Source organism: Chanodichthys erythropterus, chromosome 19 (genome assembly GCF_024489055.1).
Source record: "Chanodichthys erythropterus isolate Z2021 chromosome 19, ASM2448905v1, whole genome shotgun sequence".
Lineage (NCBI taxonomy): Eukaryota > Metazoa > Chordata > Actinopteri > Cypriniformes > Xenocyprididae > Chanodichthys > Chanodichthys erythropterus.
The window spans coordinates 14,647,159-14,663,856 of NC_090239.1; the positions used below are offsets into that span (position 1 = coordinate 14,647,159).

General features: G+C 36.3%; 1 protein-coding gene across 13 annotated transcripts in view; it reads right to left on the minus strand.

Moving 5' to 3' along the window:
• arhgap12b (Rho GTPase activating protein 12b) overlaps positions 1 to 16,698 on the minus strand; it is a 67,888-nt gene that overhangs the window by 16,724 nt on the left and 34,466 nt on the right. For 8 of the 13 annotated variants that reach the window (XM_067368637.1, XM_067368636.1, XM_067368639.1 and 5 more), the window contains 5 exons: positions 15,293 to 15,376; positions 2,746 to 3,006; positions 2,023 to 2,163; positions 1,851 to 1,931; positions 980 to 1,105 (listed from right to left, as the gene is read on the minus strand). In XM_067368637.1, coding sequence (XP_067224738.1) covers positions 980 to 1,105; positions 1,851 to 1,931; positions 2,023 to 2,163; positions 2,746 to 3,006; positions 15,293 to 15,376 — 693 coding nt within the window. The remainder of the gene's footprint in view (positions 1 to 979; positions 1,106 to 1,850; positions 1,932 to 2,022; positions 2,164 to 2,745; positions 3,007 to 15,292; positions 15,377 to 16,698) is intronic. The other 5 variants (XM_067368640.1, XM_067368644.1, XM_067368647.1 and 2 more) reach the window with 1 other exon arrangement.

Sequence of the window (16,698 nt, forward strand, 5' to 3'; positions counted from 1 at the left end):
ATTTGCCTGTTCTTCGGAGGTCTTTTAAACAAATGAGATTTATATAAGAAGGAGGAAACAATGGAGTTTGAGACTCACTGTATGTCATTTCCATGTACTGAACTCTTGTTATTTTACTATGCCAAGATAAATTCAATTTTTCATTCGAGGGCACCTTTAAGTAAAGATCATGTTCCATGAAAATATTTTGTAAATTTCCTACTGTAAATATATCAAAAATGTATATTTTTAAGTAATATACATTGCTAAGGACTTCATTTGGACAACTTTAAAGGTGATTTTCTCAATATTTAGATTTTTTTTGCACCCTCAGAGTCCAGATTTTCAAATATTGTCCTATCCTAACAAACCATACATCAATGGAAAGCTTATTTATTCAGCTTTCTGATGATGTATATATCTCAATTTCCAAAAATTGACCCTTATGACTGGTTTTGTGGTCCAGGGTCACAAATGTTTTCAAGTCAGCATATCAGAATGATTTCTGAAGGATCATGTGACACTGAAGCCTGGAGTAATGACTTCTGAAAATTCAGCTTTGCATCACAGGAATAAACTACATTTTAAAATATTTTTAAACAGAAAACAGTTATTTTAAATTTTAATCATGTTTCACAATATTTACACATATATACTGTATTTTTGAGCTGATTTTTTAAATTTACTGATATATATATTATATATATATATATATGGGCTGTTCAACAATAACCGTGCATAATAATATACACAAAATATACATATACATAATAATTATACACAAAACAAACAAATATTACACAAATATTTTGTACACGATAACCACGGTTATTGTTGAACAGCCCGAATATATATATATATATATATATATATATATATATATATATATATATATATATATATATATATATATATATATATATATATATAAGGGAACTTTATTTTGAAGAAGGAACACAACCAAAGAGCACATTTGCTTGTGTTTAACACATAGACATACCTTATCACTGATGTCCAGCACATATGTGCTGTGTCTCCACTTGGTCAGCACAATGGGCTCCTGCTGTTTCCTTTCCAAACTGTGACTCTTAGGAGCTTCTCCAGAGATCGGAGGAGAGAGATTATACTGAGAACAAACAGGAAGGGAAAAAGAAAGAGAGTGTTAAAAAAAAAAAAAAAAAAAAAAAAATCAATCAAACCAGGCCTGGAAATGCGGGGGACTCGGGGTACTGAGTCCAGGAAGTGAATTTCAAGGGGGGGACAGAGCTCCAGGTCAAAATCCAGAGGATTTCCATCTTTTATCCACATGAATAGCCTACAAATGCTATCCAAATTTCATATATATAGTGGGATTTTCTGCATCTATTTATACACAATTCTACAGGAAATTCTACAATGTTTTGAAGAAACAAGCAAAATCAAGTTGGTTAGAAAAAAAACCTAACAAATTTATATACTAAATGAGTATAGACAGTGATAAAACACAGAAAAGAATAGAGAACAGCTGCTGGGGTACCTCTCTCCTCACCGTCCACAGCACCATGTGCGGTCAGATGCCCTCCTCCGAACATGAGCCCGCCCAATCCACACAGCCCCCCAGAGTACAACATATATGTGTGTGTGTGTATGGATGGAATGAGTATAAGAGTGTGTGTAATAAAAGTGTCTAAGACAGTGTCTAGCAGCAACTGGGGCACTAGAAACACTGATCTTGACTAACCAGATTAGGGAATCAGGGTTACTTTTAGATTTTCCAGGTAAACCACCTACTGTCCAGGTTAACACTAGAGCTAAAGCAGGAAAATAACAACAACGCATGATTAAAAGACAGGAGAAAAACTGTGAAAAACCTGTGAAAAAGTTTAACTTACTTTTGGTAACTCCCATTCTGAACGGGATCCATCAGCACTGTAGTAATACGGTCGTCCTTGTTCATCCACATGCTTAATCCACTGCCAAACAAAGACAAATATCTGTTACACTATGTATCATCCATAACAAATGAGATTTTGCTGTGTAAGCAGCTCTTTCCAATTCCAGCACCTTCTCGTTGGTGTATTCAGACACATAGAGCGTGTGGCCATGTTCATCCAGTTCCTCAGACCAGCCTCTAGGGGGCGATCCGTACTGACTGTCTGACTGACTAGAGTGTGTGCTGGGACAGTTCTCCTCAGACGACAAATGCTAAAGGCAGTGAGACAAGAGAAAGAGAAAACAAAAATGGCAGAAAGACTAAGTAAATAGCACAAACTTAATATTTTAACTGATAAACGAAATATACTATGCCCGCCTTTTATTAAACCATAATTTATGTTTTCACCACTAGATGGCAGCTATGGACAATGAACATTGTGAAACTTTGATCGAAACTTCAGATAAGGCTGTTCTAAATAAGTCCGGGAAACAGGTCAAACAGTTTCTCTTATAAACACAGACATACGTTAGCTTCTGGACAACTTAACTGACATTATTTTAAATAATAATCCATGACAATAGTAATATCGCCTGAGAATGAGTTGCTCCACTCTGTTCTGTCTGAAGCTGGGTCAACTGCTTGTTGAAGCTTAAATATCTGAACAGCATTTTTCAAAAGCTTAAATATAGACTGGAGACCTACTTCATCTTTGGCCCAGTTCAAACTTTCACAAGCATGCAGGCACACAGTCACACTCACATTAGCATAAAAATGGTGTGTTTTACATATGAAATCAGATATATTTACACAGTTGCCCAACATCAATGGATATTTTTCAAGTTGTTTGTTACCTCCATGTCTCCAGTGTTGGGCGTGTCTCCACGACTGACCCCGTTGTCTCGTGACCGGGGTGGTTTCCAGGTCCTCTCCTGAGTCGTGCGGTTGTAGTAGAAGTTTCTTCCACTCGTATCTTTGTGTGTTTCCCAGTCGCCCAGGATGTGGAGAGGGGAGGAAGTGGGAACAGGTGGGAGAGATGACTGAGAGATCTTCAACTCCTGGAGGTTTGTGTACACGGGGGACTCGGGTCGACCCTGTCCGGTAGGAGATATGCCCTGTGGACAAAACAGAGAAAAGGGCAGCAAGTCAGAAAATTGAAATTTTACAAAAGAAAAAAATGTCTCTCCAGGTCTGCATGAAAATCAATTTTCTGTTTAGCAGCTAAAATATAAATGTCTCAAAAGATAAGTGCACACATCTGCCAAAGCAAGAGGGTCAAGAGAAACAAAAGCAGCTAATAAAACTGTGATTGATTCTGCCAGGCAGTGGAGACATTTTGAGAGAGATCCAAGATTCACAGATTCCAAGAAACATCTGCCAGTTATTTTATTGATGCGTTCACGGCTGACAACTGGCTGGACTTTCACACTGTTCATTTAAAACAACTCATGTTTTTAAATGAGAGGAAAGCATGGGGATAATTCAGTAAAGTTAAAAATTAAGCATGGAAATATTTGCATATGATTTACCAAGAAAGAGAGACAGAGAACAAACTCAAAAAGCAGTTTGAAAAGATGCAGACATCACTGAATGACTATCTGTACTTAATCACTTGTAAATGTTATGACAGAAAAACAGTCAGTTCAATAGAAATATCTTAGTACACATAAAAGTATAGAAGTCAGTCAGTTAACTTTCAGTTGTTTGAAAGAGTTATTTTAGAAAGCATCTCTTCCTCATTACTGTAAAAGAGACGATGTTCTCGCTGCTGAAGGTGCTGTTATTTTGGTGTAACCCATTATAAGCTTCACCATAATGAAAACAAACCGCACAATACAAACCAGAGGAAAATTGAGTAACTGAAACATATACAGGAAGAACAGAAATAGAAGCCAGTCTCTCACCTGAGGGCAACAGGATCTACTGCTCTCAGAACATTAACAAAGTCACTAGTAGCTACTTGACTTGAAACCCTAATACTGCAACTAGTGATGTGCAAATTAGAGTATGTACAGTATATGTGAATGCATATGCTACAATTGGGTGACCTGTTAGGGGGTGCAACATGGCACAAGTCTGAGGACCAATCCAAAGCAATGACCCAATGCTAACCTTTGAAAAAATCTGACACAATTCCTGTTTTTATGGAAAGGCCTGTTGGCAAAGACCTCAAATAGTCAGGGAATTTGGAAGAGAGGGCCTGTTGGCTAATCCATCCTGTCATGCATGGAAACATATGAGACTTCCTGTCATACTGAAATAATAAGGTTTATCGTGATAATAGACTCAAAGCTGCTCTAACATTTTCCAATGTCCTGTGTGACTGCGTGGCATTGGGAAAACATTCCAAAAGAAAATCCCAACATTACATTCATCCAAATTCATTTTGACTGGCAGTCAAATGTTCATTTATTTGTATAATGACCACTAAAATACATTACGCTAGATCTTGTTCAGCTTACATAAAAAAAATAAATTAAAAAAAATCAACTCAAATTAATATTTTATGCCCATATATTTATTTATTTGGAAACTAGCTGTGATTTAATAGTGACCATGACCAGCTGACTTACATATCACTTTAATTACAAATTACATAAAGACAGAAAAATAGTTAAAACTACCCTAGCAGAGAAAAAATATTTTACAATGTATATGAAATACATTTATTATGTGCTAAGTATACTACAGGTACATTTACATATTTATATGGTAAAAAAAAAACATCACAATTATATTTTTGGTCTACTAAACTGGTATTACTTAAAGTTGGCTAAATTGGAACAACTAATTTTGTACTGAATTCTGCAGAAGTAGTGCTGAGGTCCAACTAAAAATATATTTTATTGTGCTAAAGTGGAACTATTGCAAATATACTTTAGGTACACTTTAAATAACTTGCTTTTGAAGACTGATATTATACAGTGATCATACAATCCTTATTAATAGTGATATTAAAACCCTTTTAGGCCTAATATTAAGAAATGTGCATCGTGCAATAAAGAAATACTCCAAATAAAGTTTAATTACAATTTTTTATCAGTAAGTCAATAAGTGACATAAGTGATATGTCAATAAATATGTAAATGGATTTGAAATATACCTAGTATGAAATAAATGTATGTATTAAAGTTATGTATGTTAGAATAACAGCAAAAAAAAAGCCAAGAAAATAAACACTGCCAAGTATAATACTACCAATTGTGCATAATATAATATAATATAATATAATATAATATAATATAATATAATATAATCACTTCAAATCAAATATTAAATAAAATACATTGGTAAATTTCACCTTCTGACTCCTGCTTGTCTCTTGAACTGTAGGTCTTTTTCTCTTCAATCTACTACGATACTGAAACTCTGCATAAAAACCTCAACCCTTGTTTGCATATCTGTCTCCGTCTCTTGCTCTGTCTCAACCACATGCACACTGTATCTGTAAATGAACACAATGTTAGAGAGACCAGCCTCTACTGAATTATTTCATAAAATAGATTGTACAACATTGTACAATGTTGCGTGCAAACAGAAACAAAGATGAACGTATTCAAATCCATGCTCGGCCACATGCCTCCACATGGAAATCTGTAGAGCACACCCAAGAGGAAATGCACAGCACACACATACACGTGGGTAACAGCTGTGAGTGTACATGTATTAAAACCCCTAGGGCAGAAGGATATTTGAGTATGGACTCTAAATATATGCAGTCAGGTTGCATGTATATGAGGTCAAACTGAAGTACCACTAGCATACCTGAATGCCAATTGGTTTCATGTTATGAGACGTCTACTGTTCCAGAGATGTTTTCAGATTAGATGTTCAGATACGGATGCTAATGAAGTCCTTTGTGGTTACCAGTCACACACACAGACAGGATTCTGATGGCTTCTATTCCTCGTATGTTTTCTCATTCAGGCAGCACAAAAGTTACAATAGATGCAACGGCACCAGTCACTGTAATTTGAATTCTGCAAGCTTTTGTAAAATCTTCTTGAAGCAAGAAAATATTCTTTCATCTTTCAATAAATCATCATCCTCCAAGTGCCAACCACACTTATCATGCTTGAGGTACATTATGAGAGCTATTCAAATCATAATTAACATAATACATTCATGTTATGTTTTATGTTATGTTATACACAGCAGAGTGTGATGCACTGTGTTTTGTGACACATTCATCATAACCAACATTAAAATTTAGTTTGACTTTTTCCACGGTAGACCTTCTATCGGTTCAATGGGTCTTGCATGGGTGCCCAACATCCTGTTGCCATTTTGTGGTTTGTCCCTCCTTGTACCACTGTTGGTAAATTCTCACCACTGCTGACTGGGAGCAACCTTCAAGCTTTGCAGTTTCAGAGATAATCTACCCAGACCATAATATGTGGCCTTGTTAGGAGATGATCAATGATATTCGTGTCACCTGTGACTGGTCATAATGTTTTGGCTCATCAGCTCTCTTCTTGTGATTGGCCACTAGGGGTCCACATTAGACCATTAAACTGCGCCAAAGACGGATTATTTGCAAACATGGTAACCTGCATTCCTTTCCCTCCTAATCACCTCACCAGAGTGTGTGTATGTGTGTGTGTGTATGTGTGTGTGTAGTGTGTTTGAGAATAAAAAAAAGAAATGGGACAAAAGTAAGGTCCCCCATAAGCATTTCTATAGGGTCTTGGTCTCGTAAAGTACTTTGATTAATGCTTACTGTACATTATCCTCCTCATAACACAGCTTACAAATGAAAAAAAACAAAACAAAACAAAAAAAACAAGTTAAATATTGATTTGATTTGAAATAATTTTATTAGCTTACTTGCAGATTAAGGCTCAACAAGGTTCAGAAACTAACACAGCTATGTAGGCACTTTTCTGTCTGAGACAAGTTACAGAACAATATTTGACAGCAAAATCCCATTACTGACCAAGTATTTCAGAAAGGTTCTATTAAGGTTATTCATGCCATGTACGCATTTACTTAAAGGCCTTTATGTGCTAAGCTGGGACGTACTCTAAGATGGTTACATAAGAGAATGAGTGTGTGTAAGGTAAGACAGAGAAGTGAAAAGACTTGGATAAGGTCACAATTTTGTGATGTTTCTTTATGGATGTGCTTGTGTGTAGGACAGGGGCGTTTTCTACACAAAATACAGGCTAAAAGCCAAATGAGAGGAGGCAGTGCCTGCAATTGGCTGATTACCCTGTCAGTGGACTAATGCCGACCTATCATGTTCGTAACAATTGCTAAATACAAAATATCACTCACTCATACAGATTTCACACCAGGTTTGGTCACTGGTGAAACTCCAATGGCACTTTGTAATTATTTTTACATTTTGGTGAATTGGCGGCAAATTTGTACGATCTCATCTGTACCTTTTCGTACAACCTGCTGGTTATTTGGGTTAGGGTTTGACATTCATGCTTATTTCTTTAAAAAAAAAAATCATTCGAATTCATATAAACCTGCCACCAAATTGCCAAAATATAAAACAGTTACGAATTGCAATAATTTTCAAAATCACAGACTCGTAAAACACTATCTCATGAGATAGGGTTGGTTCAGCTCAGTTAAATTAAATTTTATCATCATACTTGCAGACTTCATGATGCTGAAAAGAATGTGAATATTAGTAATAATAATCTCCCATTTATCATATTGCTCCCTTTGTTTTTAGAGGGCACTGACCACCTTTTCTCCATCAAGGACTACCCCTTAGACAAAGAAAGGCCTATCTCACTCTCTTTTTTTCTGGACTAAGTATGGATGACCAGTATAACCTACATTTCCATCTGACTGCCTGCAGTCAGGATGCATCCACTCAGCTACACATTAGCACATCTGTGACATATGCAGAGCCACAGCCACAGCCACCTCCCCCAGAGCCCCTGGAGCCACATGGATGTGTGCTCAACCGAACATGAGGTCTATATCTACAGTATGAGACCACAATATCTACTGCAAGTGTGTCACGAAGGACACAACCCCACACATACTCAAATCAATAAGTGAGGCTCCAGGAAGGCTGATTTAGTTGACAGCAAACTTTATGGGGAATTTTAGCTTTATTTCACACCTCAGTGAGTTCAGCAATGCTTAAACTCTGACAGAGAGACAACCAATTAACCTTTAGGTCTTCGGCACAACGCTGCTTGATACCGCACACGCACACAGCAACGGACCACCTTGCGCTCATCGCTAATGCTGATGGTTTCTGTAAGACTCAATGAGAATATGAAATCTCAGTCAGAGCAGCACGAAGTACAGCTGTACACGTTCCTCTCTAAAGCACTGCTACAGATGTTGAATGGGTACAAATGCAGTAAGAAAAAAAAGATTGAAATTAAAGAGGAAAATCTGACAAAAAATGATTAGATTTTTTGCTTTAGTTATGTACAGCCTATAACCCACCCATCCATCCATCCATCCATCCATCCATCCATCCATCCATCCATCCATCCATCCATCCATCCATCCATCAGTCAATAGGATAAAATTTAGTTTTGGGCCCCATTGATTGATTTATCTTTTTCTTTCTTTCTTTCTTTCTCTTTTTCTTTCTTTCTTTCTTTCTTTCTTTCTTTCTTTCTTTCTTTCTTTCTTTCTTTCTTTCTTTCTTTCTTTCTTTCTTTCTTTCTTTCTTTCTTTCTTTCTTTCTTTCTTTCTTTCTTTCTTTCTTTCTCTCTTTCTTTCTTTCTTTCTCTCTTTCTTTCTTTCTTTCTTTCTTTCTTTCTTTCTTTCTTTCTTTCTTTCTTTCTTTCTTTTTCTTTTTTCTCTTTCAATCAATTAATCAATCAATCCATTCATCCATCCATCCATCCATCCATCCATCCATCCATCCATCCATCCATCCATCCAATCAATCAATCAATCAATCAATCAATCAATCAATCAATCAATCAATCAATCAATCAATCAATCAATCAATCAATCAATCAACCAACCAACCAACCAACCTTTATTTACAGGAGCACTGATTTTCAACTGAAATCTTCTTCAAAAAAATTAAATAAAATAAATTCATACAGGTGTGACAATATTAGGTTAAGTACATGATGACAGAATTTATTATTTTTGGGTGAACCATGTGTAGATTTGCATCCATCATAATCAGTGAATGTGGCAGTTAATGCGTTTCTGTGATTGTGTAGAAGTGTGCACGTGTGTGTATGTCTGTGTGTGTTTGGAGAAACCTGCAGGCGAAGTGCTTTGATGGTATTCCCAAATCCACTACGGCAGACGGTGCGTCCCGCAACCATGCAAATCCCTGTGTTCTCATTGGTCCCCTTCATCTCCCCAAAAACCCCTATTAATTATTCAGAAATGTTAGCGAGGACTCCTAGTGAACAACACTCTGTTCTCTGTGCTCAAACCACTGCTTATGAGTAAATGCCCCATATCTTCAACCTTACAGCCTGATCACACACAACTCGCATTGCAAATCTAAAGCTGGTCTTCATTGTTACCAATCCATGTTTTCCACAGTTTTCCACATACTTTGGCCATTATTGCACACAAAACTACACTACTGTGAAGCTTGATGCTGCACAAAACTGGAAATTTCACATTAATCCATGTTATAGATATAAGATGAGTCCACGGACAAAAACTGGTTACATAACACTGTAAAAGAGAAAAATAGGCAAGGGGAGTTTTAAAACATGGGGATGGTTGTCACCTAAATTAGCTTAAACCATGAAGTGAGTTGCAGGGAGAGGATGCTCCTGGACAGAAGGGCTGTATTGATGATTCTTCCTTTATCTCTCTCTCTCTCTCCCATCCCCCTTATCCCTCTCTCTGTCTTTCTCTCTTTGTGTTCCCTCTATGTGCTGATGGATGCAAAGGCTTAAAAAAACTGCACTACTGAAAAACTTAATTGAACTGACATGCTCTGCTACACAAGTATAACATTTCCACTGTTTGTATTTTTGTCGACATAACGTATTTCCTACGAGTTACAGTATCTACAGAAAAGCAGACTGTAGCTTGGGGGAAACTACTAATCCTGACCTGTAAAATCTTTGGGATGACCTTCAGGGATAAACTTTTCCTTCTCTTGATTCATGTATTGGGGTATGCATTAACCTCCAGCATTGGGAAGGCTAACTGATACCAATTATTGTTTTCAAATAGTATAGATTTTCATTTAATAAGCAGTTTGTTCCAAAAAGAAGTAACAAAATATGAGCTTTGTCACATTATACGGTTAATGGAGCATTACAACCAAGCAAACAAACAATATTGGCCACTTTAAGGACCTTCAATTTAGTTTTGTTAGCAATATAGTGCAGAAATCATTGCAAAAGGCTAACTTGACTGTAAATATTTAAAATGTTGATTAGCTTGACAAGCTAAAGCTACTGTTTTCAAGTAGCATTCCCAACACTGATGAACTGATTGTGGTTTGGAATCACATCAGTCAGTGCAATCAGAGAACATTATATGTTTCATATAATAAACTTCAAACAATCAATAACTGAGGCTATGCTGTATTAGCACCACACAGCACAATATATCATTCACACAATACATGAATATACTTCTGCCCCTCCAGACACCCCTTGGGAAGCTAAGCCTCCTGACAAATGAGAAAATCCCTCGTTAATTTCTGTCGTGGTATTGCCTCTTGCTAATTAAATTGAAGTGTAGGTTATGAAGCTAGACTGTGAAAGTATGACAATGGTGTTAGCAGGTTGAATAAGCAGCAACAGTTCATGATATTAGTTCATTTTAGTTAACAGACATAGACAGATGATTCCCTGACACACCCTATGGGGTTTACGAAGGTCTGTATGAATAAAAAAAAACAAAAAAAAAACACATTTGCCGTGCACACACACGGACAGGCAGGTTCATGGCAAGATTTTATTTTGCTCTAACATACAGTAGCAATAAACACTGCTATGCTAACTGTTTGATATTTTTGCACCAGAACTAAGAGCCTTTAAATAATTTTAATTCTAAGATAATTTAATTAGTGGCAATCAACTAATTATGAAAGAAAATCAGGACAAACAATATAAAAAAAACGTATAAAATCTTATTACCAACAACAAATACAGTAGAACACAAGTATAGAGATCTATATACTCTCTTATATACCAAAACACTGTTTAGTCATGTGGCTTTACTCATAGATTACTAATGGACTTGATTTGAGGTCAGTGCTTACTCTACCAAACAAAAGATCTTTATCACAACACAACATCCCACCTAATTGATCCAAAGCACATTTTAAAAAGGTACCAAGGTAACGGTTTATAATCATAATCGTACAGACTTCCTGGTGACCTGAGATTCTCTTCTGTGTTTTTCTCTCTCTTCCCTACAGGCAGTGAGAAACTCACCGTAACCCATTTATTTATTATATCAAGACTGCAATTGTATTTTGGCTATTTTACCAAAGAACTTTATCAAACACTTACAAAGAGTTCACAATGTAGCAACAAGATTGCTGACTCATACTAGACTGAGGAATCACTTAAATCCTTCGGCTCACTGGCTGCCAGAACTGATCGCAGGATCCTCCATTTTTAAATATCTTCAGGGTGTTGGCACCAATATACCTTAGCAATATGATAATGAAACACTTGAGACCAATGTGTAAAAAAACACCAGATGGGCTGAATCAACATGCAAATTCTTATATAAAAGCAGAAATACAGCAGTTACCCATGCTACTATGGTCCACAAAGCAGCGCTGCCCAACTTTGTTTCTAAGCCGCTTGTTATGGAGAAGAAAGTAAGTAAAACATGTTTCAAACAGCCTTTCAGATTTTTGTATTCACTGTGAATTATCAAACAACACCAAATACAAGAATATTCATCCGTAAGCGCCACCAATGCGTTAGTTTATGTAACAGCAGCAGCTCTGGGAATGATAAAAAGTTTGATTCTTATTGGTATTCTTTGCAAAGCGATGGAAAAGGGATTAGAACACCTCTCTGGACCAAAAAAAAAAATAAAAAAATCATTAATGGCATGCAAATGTTCATGTCGGCCTAAACAGATGCATTAACAGCCATTCATTAAAACTAAAATGTTTATCGCACCTAATTTTTTAATCGATTATTGGTCTTATAGTGAACAGGTCTTTACTAGACATGTGCCGATATTCGGTAATACGATATAATGAATATGCACATTACTGTTATCATGGGCACTTAAAAATACAGTGAATATTTATTATGAATTATGCAAATTTTTATGATACATTTTAAGAATACTTTCCCCATCAACCGTGTAAAATGCACAACACTGCTGTATGCTGCATCAAAGGGACATGCGTGCCTAGATGTAGACAAGCCCAGTGTTTGAATTTACTTTGGCATAGTTGAATAACAAGAGTTCAGTACATGGAAAAGACATACATTGAGTTTCAAACTCCATTGAGAGAGATTTAAAGGGGCCGCACAGCCTGAATCGGTGCATAATTAATGATGCCCCAAAATAGGCAGTTAAAAACATTAATTTAAAAAAAATCTATGGGGTATTTTGAGCTGAAACTTCACAGACACATTCAGGGGACACCTTAGACTTCTATTACATCTTTTAAAAAGACGTTCTACAGCACCTTTAAATAATGAGACCTTATTGTAAAGTGTTACCTGTTGTTCTTTATAATTCTTTTGCAGTTTAATATTTTTTGTGTACTGCGTTATTATATTTAAATGTTCAGAGTTCTTTTTTTTTTTTTTTGTAACAAAGAGTTCTTTAGCTTGTTATACTATGACAACACTTGTTGGCAAATTATTTCATGATAATACCGTATACCGTGATAAAAGCTTCAGCAATTATCGCGACATAAAAATTTGATACTGTCACATGCCTAGCCTTTACACTTGCCTGTACCTAAAACAGGGCCAGAAATATCGGCCTTTATATTCACTGTTGTCCCAAAATGTGAAAAACAAGCAAATATATAATATAATATAATATAATATAATATAATATAATATAATATAATATAATATAATATAATATAATATAATATAATATAATATAATATAATATAATATAATATAATATAATATAATATAATATTCTGTCTCACACAGAGAGCCTTACTGTCAAAGATACCCTTTTACAAATATAATCTTACAAATAAATGTTTTAATAAAGGTTTTATTTTTGAGTCTTAAGTAGTTTGAAGTTTTTTGCGATATAGTATTCGTAACGCTGCTACACCACTTTGCACTTTATCATCTCGGATATGCATTCATTTCCAATAATTCAGCAGTATGTCACCAATTACTACTTTCATTTTCATGTTCAGTGAAGCACTTTAAAAAGGTAGATATAAAGTTTTGCTTAGTCTACAATGGTCAATATTTCAGTTCATCATGCATAACAGGAAGTACTTAGCAACACCACGTAAAGTCTTTTGATCGTATCTGTTAGCATAAAGCAAATACCTTCTAGATAGATATTTTCCTCTTTCTCTCTTACACACACTTAATCACAGACTGATAATTCAGACAGAGTAGATTTATCTGAACCGATACTGAAACAGATAATCTTGTCAAGGTAAATCAAATTAGTGGCAGGTCAAACATCAGCGTTGGCCAAACGACCTGACAACATACACATCAGATGCAATGATGCAATCACTTTTTGTATCTAATAAAATAAACCCCAACTGTTTGTCCTAGACTCACATTTAGCACATGGCTGGTTAACAAAGGTGCCAAGTCATTGCGGTGCACTTGCTGTGCTAGATCACTATGGCTGATTTACTCAAGTGTTGTTCCCGGTGTTGGTCCGTCACCCCTGTACACACAAGCACAGCAGGGTTAACGAAACGTCTTAGACTCTCGTCGAACGTCTGCCACATAGACTAAAGGAGATGACGGCACTTGGTACAGAGAGCACAATAGCTATTCAGGGAGGGCTGCCCTCAGAACAACTCACAATGACTCAACAAAGAGGAAAAGAAAGATGAATAGACAGAGAGAGGCGATTCGGGAGAGACACAGGCACAGCCAAAAAGGATGTTCAAAAGTGTCACTTTCTCAGAGGCATAGATGAACAAAGACCAATGATTTCAGAAAGACTTATGAAATGGTCTGGAAATATTAGGGTATGCATGCATTGGAAACAACCAAAAACTTTTCTTCATGGCAGAACCGAACAGCGTGTTTGAGGGATTGTGGGAAGAGAATTCCAATTATGCAAAACTATAGGAGAAAGACATTCCCCACACTCAACACAGCAAAGCAATATGAGGCCATATGTTAGTGGTGAAGAACACCCATGGCTGCCCTAGACAAGACCTTTAGCTGCAGAAATAGACGCAGAACAATGCGTCTTTCTTTACGATGACCACAAAGCCACCGTACTGACAGAACAAAGCTTAAGTGTGAGTACACATGCCTGAATGACATGGGTTAATCAGCAAAATGACGACAACGGCCGCAATGACGCAACCTGTACTTGCCTCTCTGCCAACGAAGCCTCAGTGCTGTTCTCCTTTCAAAAAACAACTGACATCATCCTTCTCTCCTACACACTGTCCATGTCTTGTAGGTCAAGTTATGTGTGGGATTTCACCACAAAAGTACAGGGTATTCCAGTCATGAAAGAGTTAGACAGCATGACAGTGAATTGATTGTGTTTTACCAGAACACTTCAGCAAAATAAAATAAATAATCCTAACATACATACAACCAAGACTACATTTATTTGATCAAAATGCAGTAAAAACAGCAATATTGTGAAATATTAATACAATTCAATTAATATATTTTAAAATATAATTTATTCCTGTGATCAAAGCTGAATTTTCAGCAGCCATTACTCCAGTCTTCAGTGTCACATGATCCTTCAGAAATCAGTCTAATATGGCAATTTGCCGTTCAATAAACATTTCTTATTATCAATGTTGAAAACAGTTGTACGGCTTAATATTTTTGTGGAAACCGTGATAATTTTTTCAGGATTATTTAAAGAATAGAAAGTTCAAAAGTACAGCATTTATTAAAAAATATATAAATATTTTTGTAATATTATAAATCTCTTTGCTGTCACTTTTTAATCAATTTAATGCATCATTTTATTCCTTGATGAATATAAAGCATTTACATATTCAATGGTAGGGTATATATATATATATATATATATATATATATATATATATATATATATATATATATATATATATATATATATATATATATATATATATATATATATATATATATATATATATATATATATAATATTTTTTATTATTATTTGATTACAATTTTTATTTCAATTTCAAAATGTCACAATGTAACAGACCATGGATAACAAATATCATACATAACAAGAAGCCACACCCTTAAATGAGAGCCCTACCTACATTAAATATCTTCCTGTAAATGTCAGTTTCAGTGCTCAGACACTCACCAGGTAATGTGGAGATCGAAGGTAAGAGAACATGTCTCCTGTGGGTCTGGGGCCAAAACAGGCCCCCGCTGAGAAATTGAGGTCCTTCTTGTAGCAAGAGGGACAGGGAGTGATACAGAGAGGGCGGAAGAGAGAAATAAGGAATCAGAGACAAGACAGTCATAGCTTTCTAACCCAAAGCCGCAAAGAGGCAGGCACTAGGTGCTTAAAGAGAGCATCTTAGTAGGTTAAATATAGAAGCAGTAGAGTTTACTTTAAATAGGCTCACTCATTAGGACACTGGTCTTACCTCTTATTGAGTGAAAGAGAGAGAGTAAAGCAATCGCTAAGAGAAAGCATGACAGGGTGGCGTTGTACGCTGAAGGTCTGCCAACACAGGTCAGAGGTCACAGCACTAGAGATCAATGGAGATGCAGTTCACACGCTCCACAGAGAAACGGTGGGATTTGAATCGCCATGGATCCTGTTCATGAATCTTTCAGGGTCTAAGTTTGAAGCTCCATTCACACTGACAGTGATTAAATCACTAGAGGTCACCAAGTTACTGAGCTGTTGGTTGCTTTTGGACATTTCAACACAACTGCAGTAACCAAATGTCTCAGGTGGCAAATCACATGAACTTAACTGACCAAATTCCCACTGGTAGTTGCCAATGTTATATTTCTTATAAAATTTAACTTTGTTGGATGACAATTAATGACTTATCACTGTCAGTATAAAAGGTGCTATCAAAACATTGCTCTATTTGCTCAAGCATCCCAACCACTCTGTCATAGCAACAGAGGCCAAACCAATAGAGTGAGTTTTGGGTTGAGTTATTTTTTATTTTTCAACCAATGGCAGAAGAGGGAAGTGTTTGGAGAAACCCTTTTTAAAAAAGTCAAAGCTTGAGGTATAGTGTGTGTAAGTTGAATGAAATTATGTACCTGCCTTGAGTCAGCGGTTTTGCCATTTCATTGGCTGGGCAGCTGCCATGCAGGGCTTTGAACAAAAGAACAATGTTGTGAGCTCCCTGTGTGTCTGTTCAAGCTCTATGCCATAAGTCTTCTGCTGATAATTTGCACACGGTCACGTCTCCTCTCGTGCCCAATACATCACACCCACTCACAACCCCACACACTGAATAATGCATATAGTGATTACTGTGTGTGGCTGAGAGAGACTGGTGTTTACAATTCTCTAAAGTACAACCAAACTCCCCTTAAGGCAACTCTGTTGACTCTGCAGCCTCCTTTGCAGATTTAATAACACATCTACGTCCAATCATTCCTCATCAAGAAGACATCAGCTCGGTTCACAGTAAATGCTGCTTTACACATACTCATCTCTGCATGTGCTCGGAGTTCGGGTCACTTATAATGTGCATTTGAAAACGCAACATACGCCAACCATCTTCCCAAACTTAT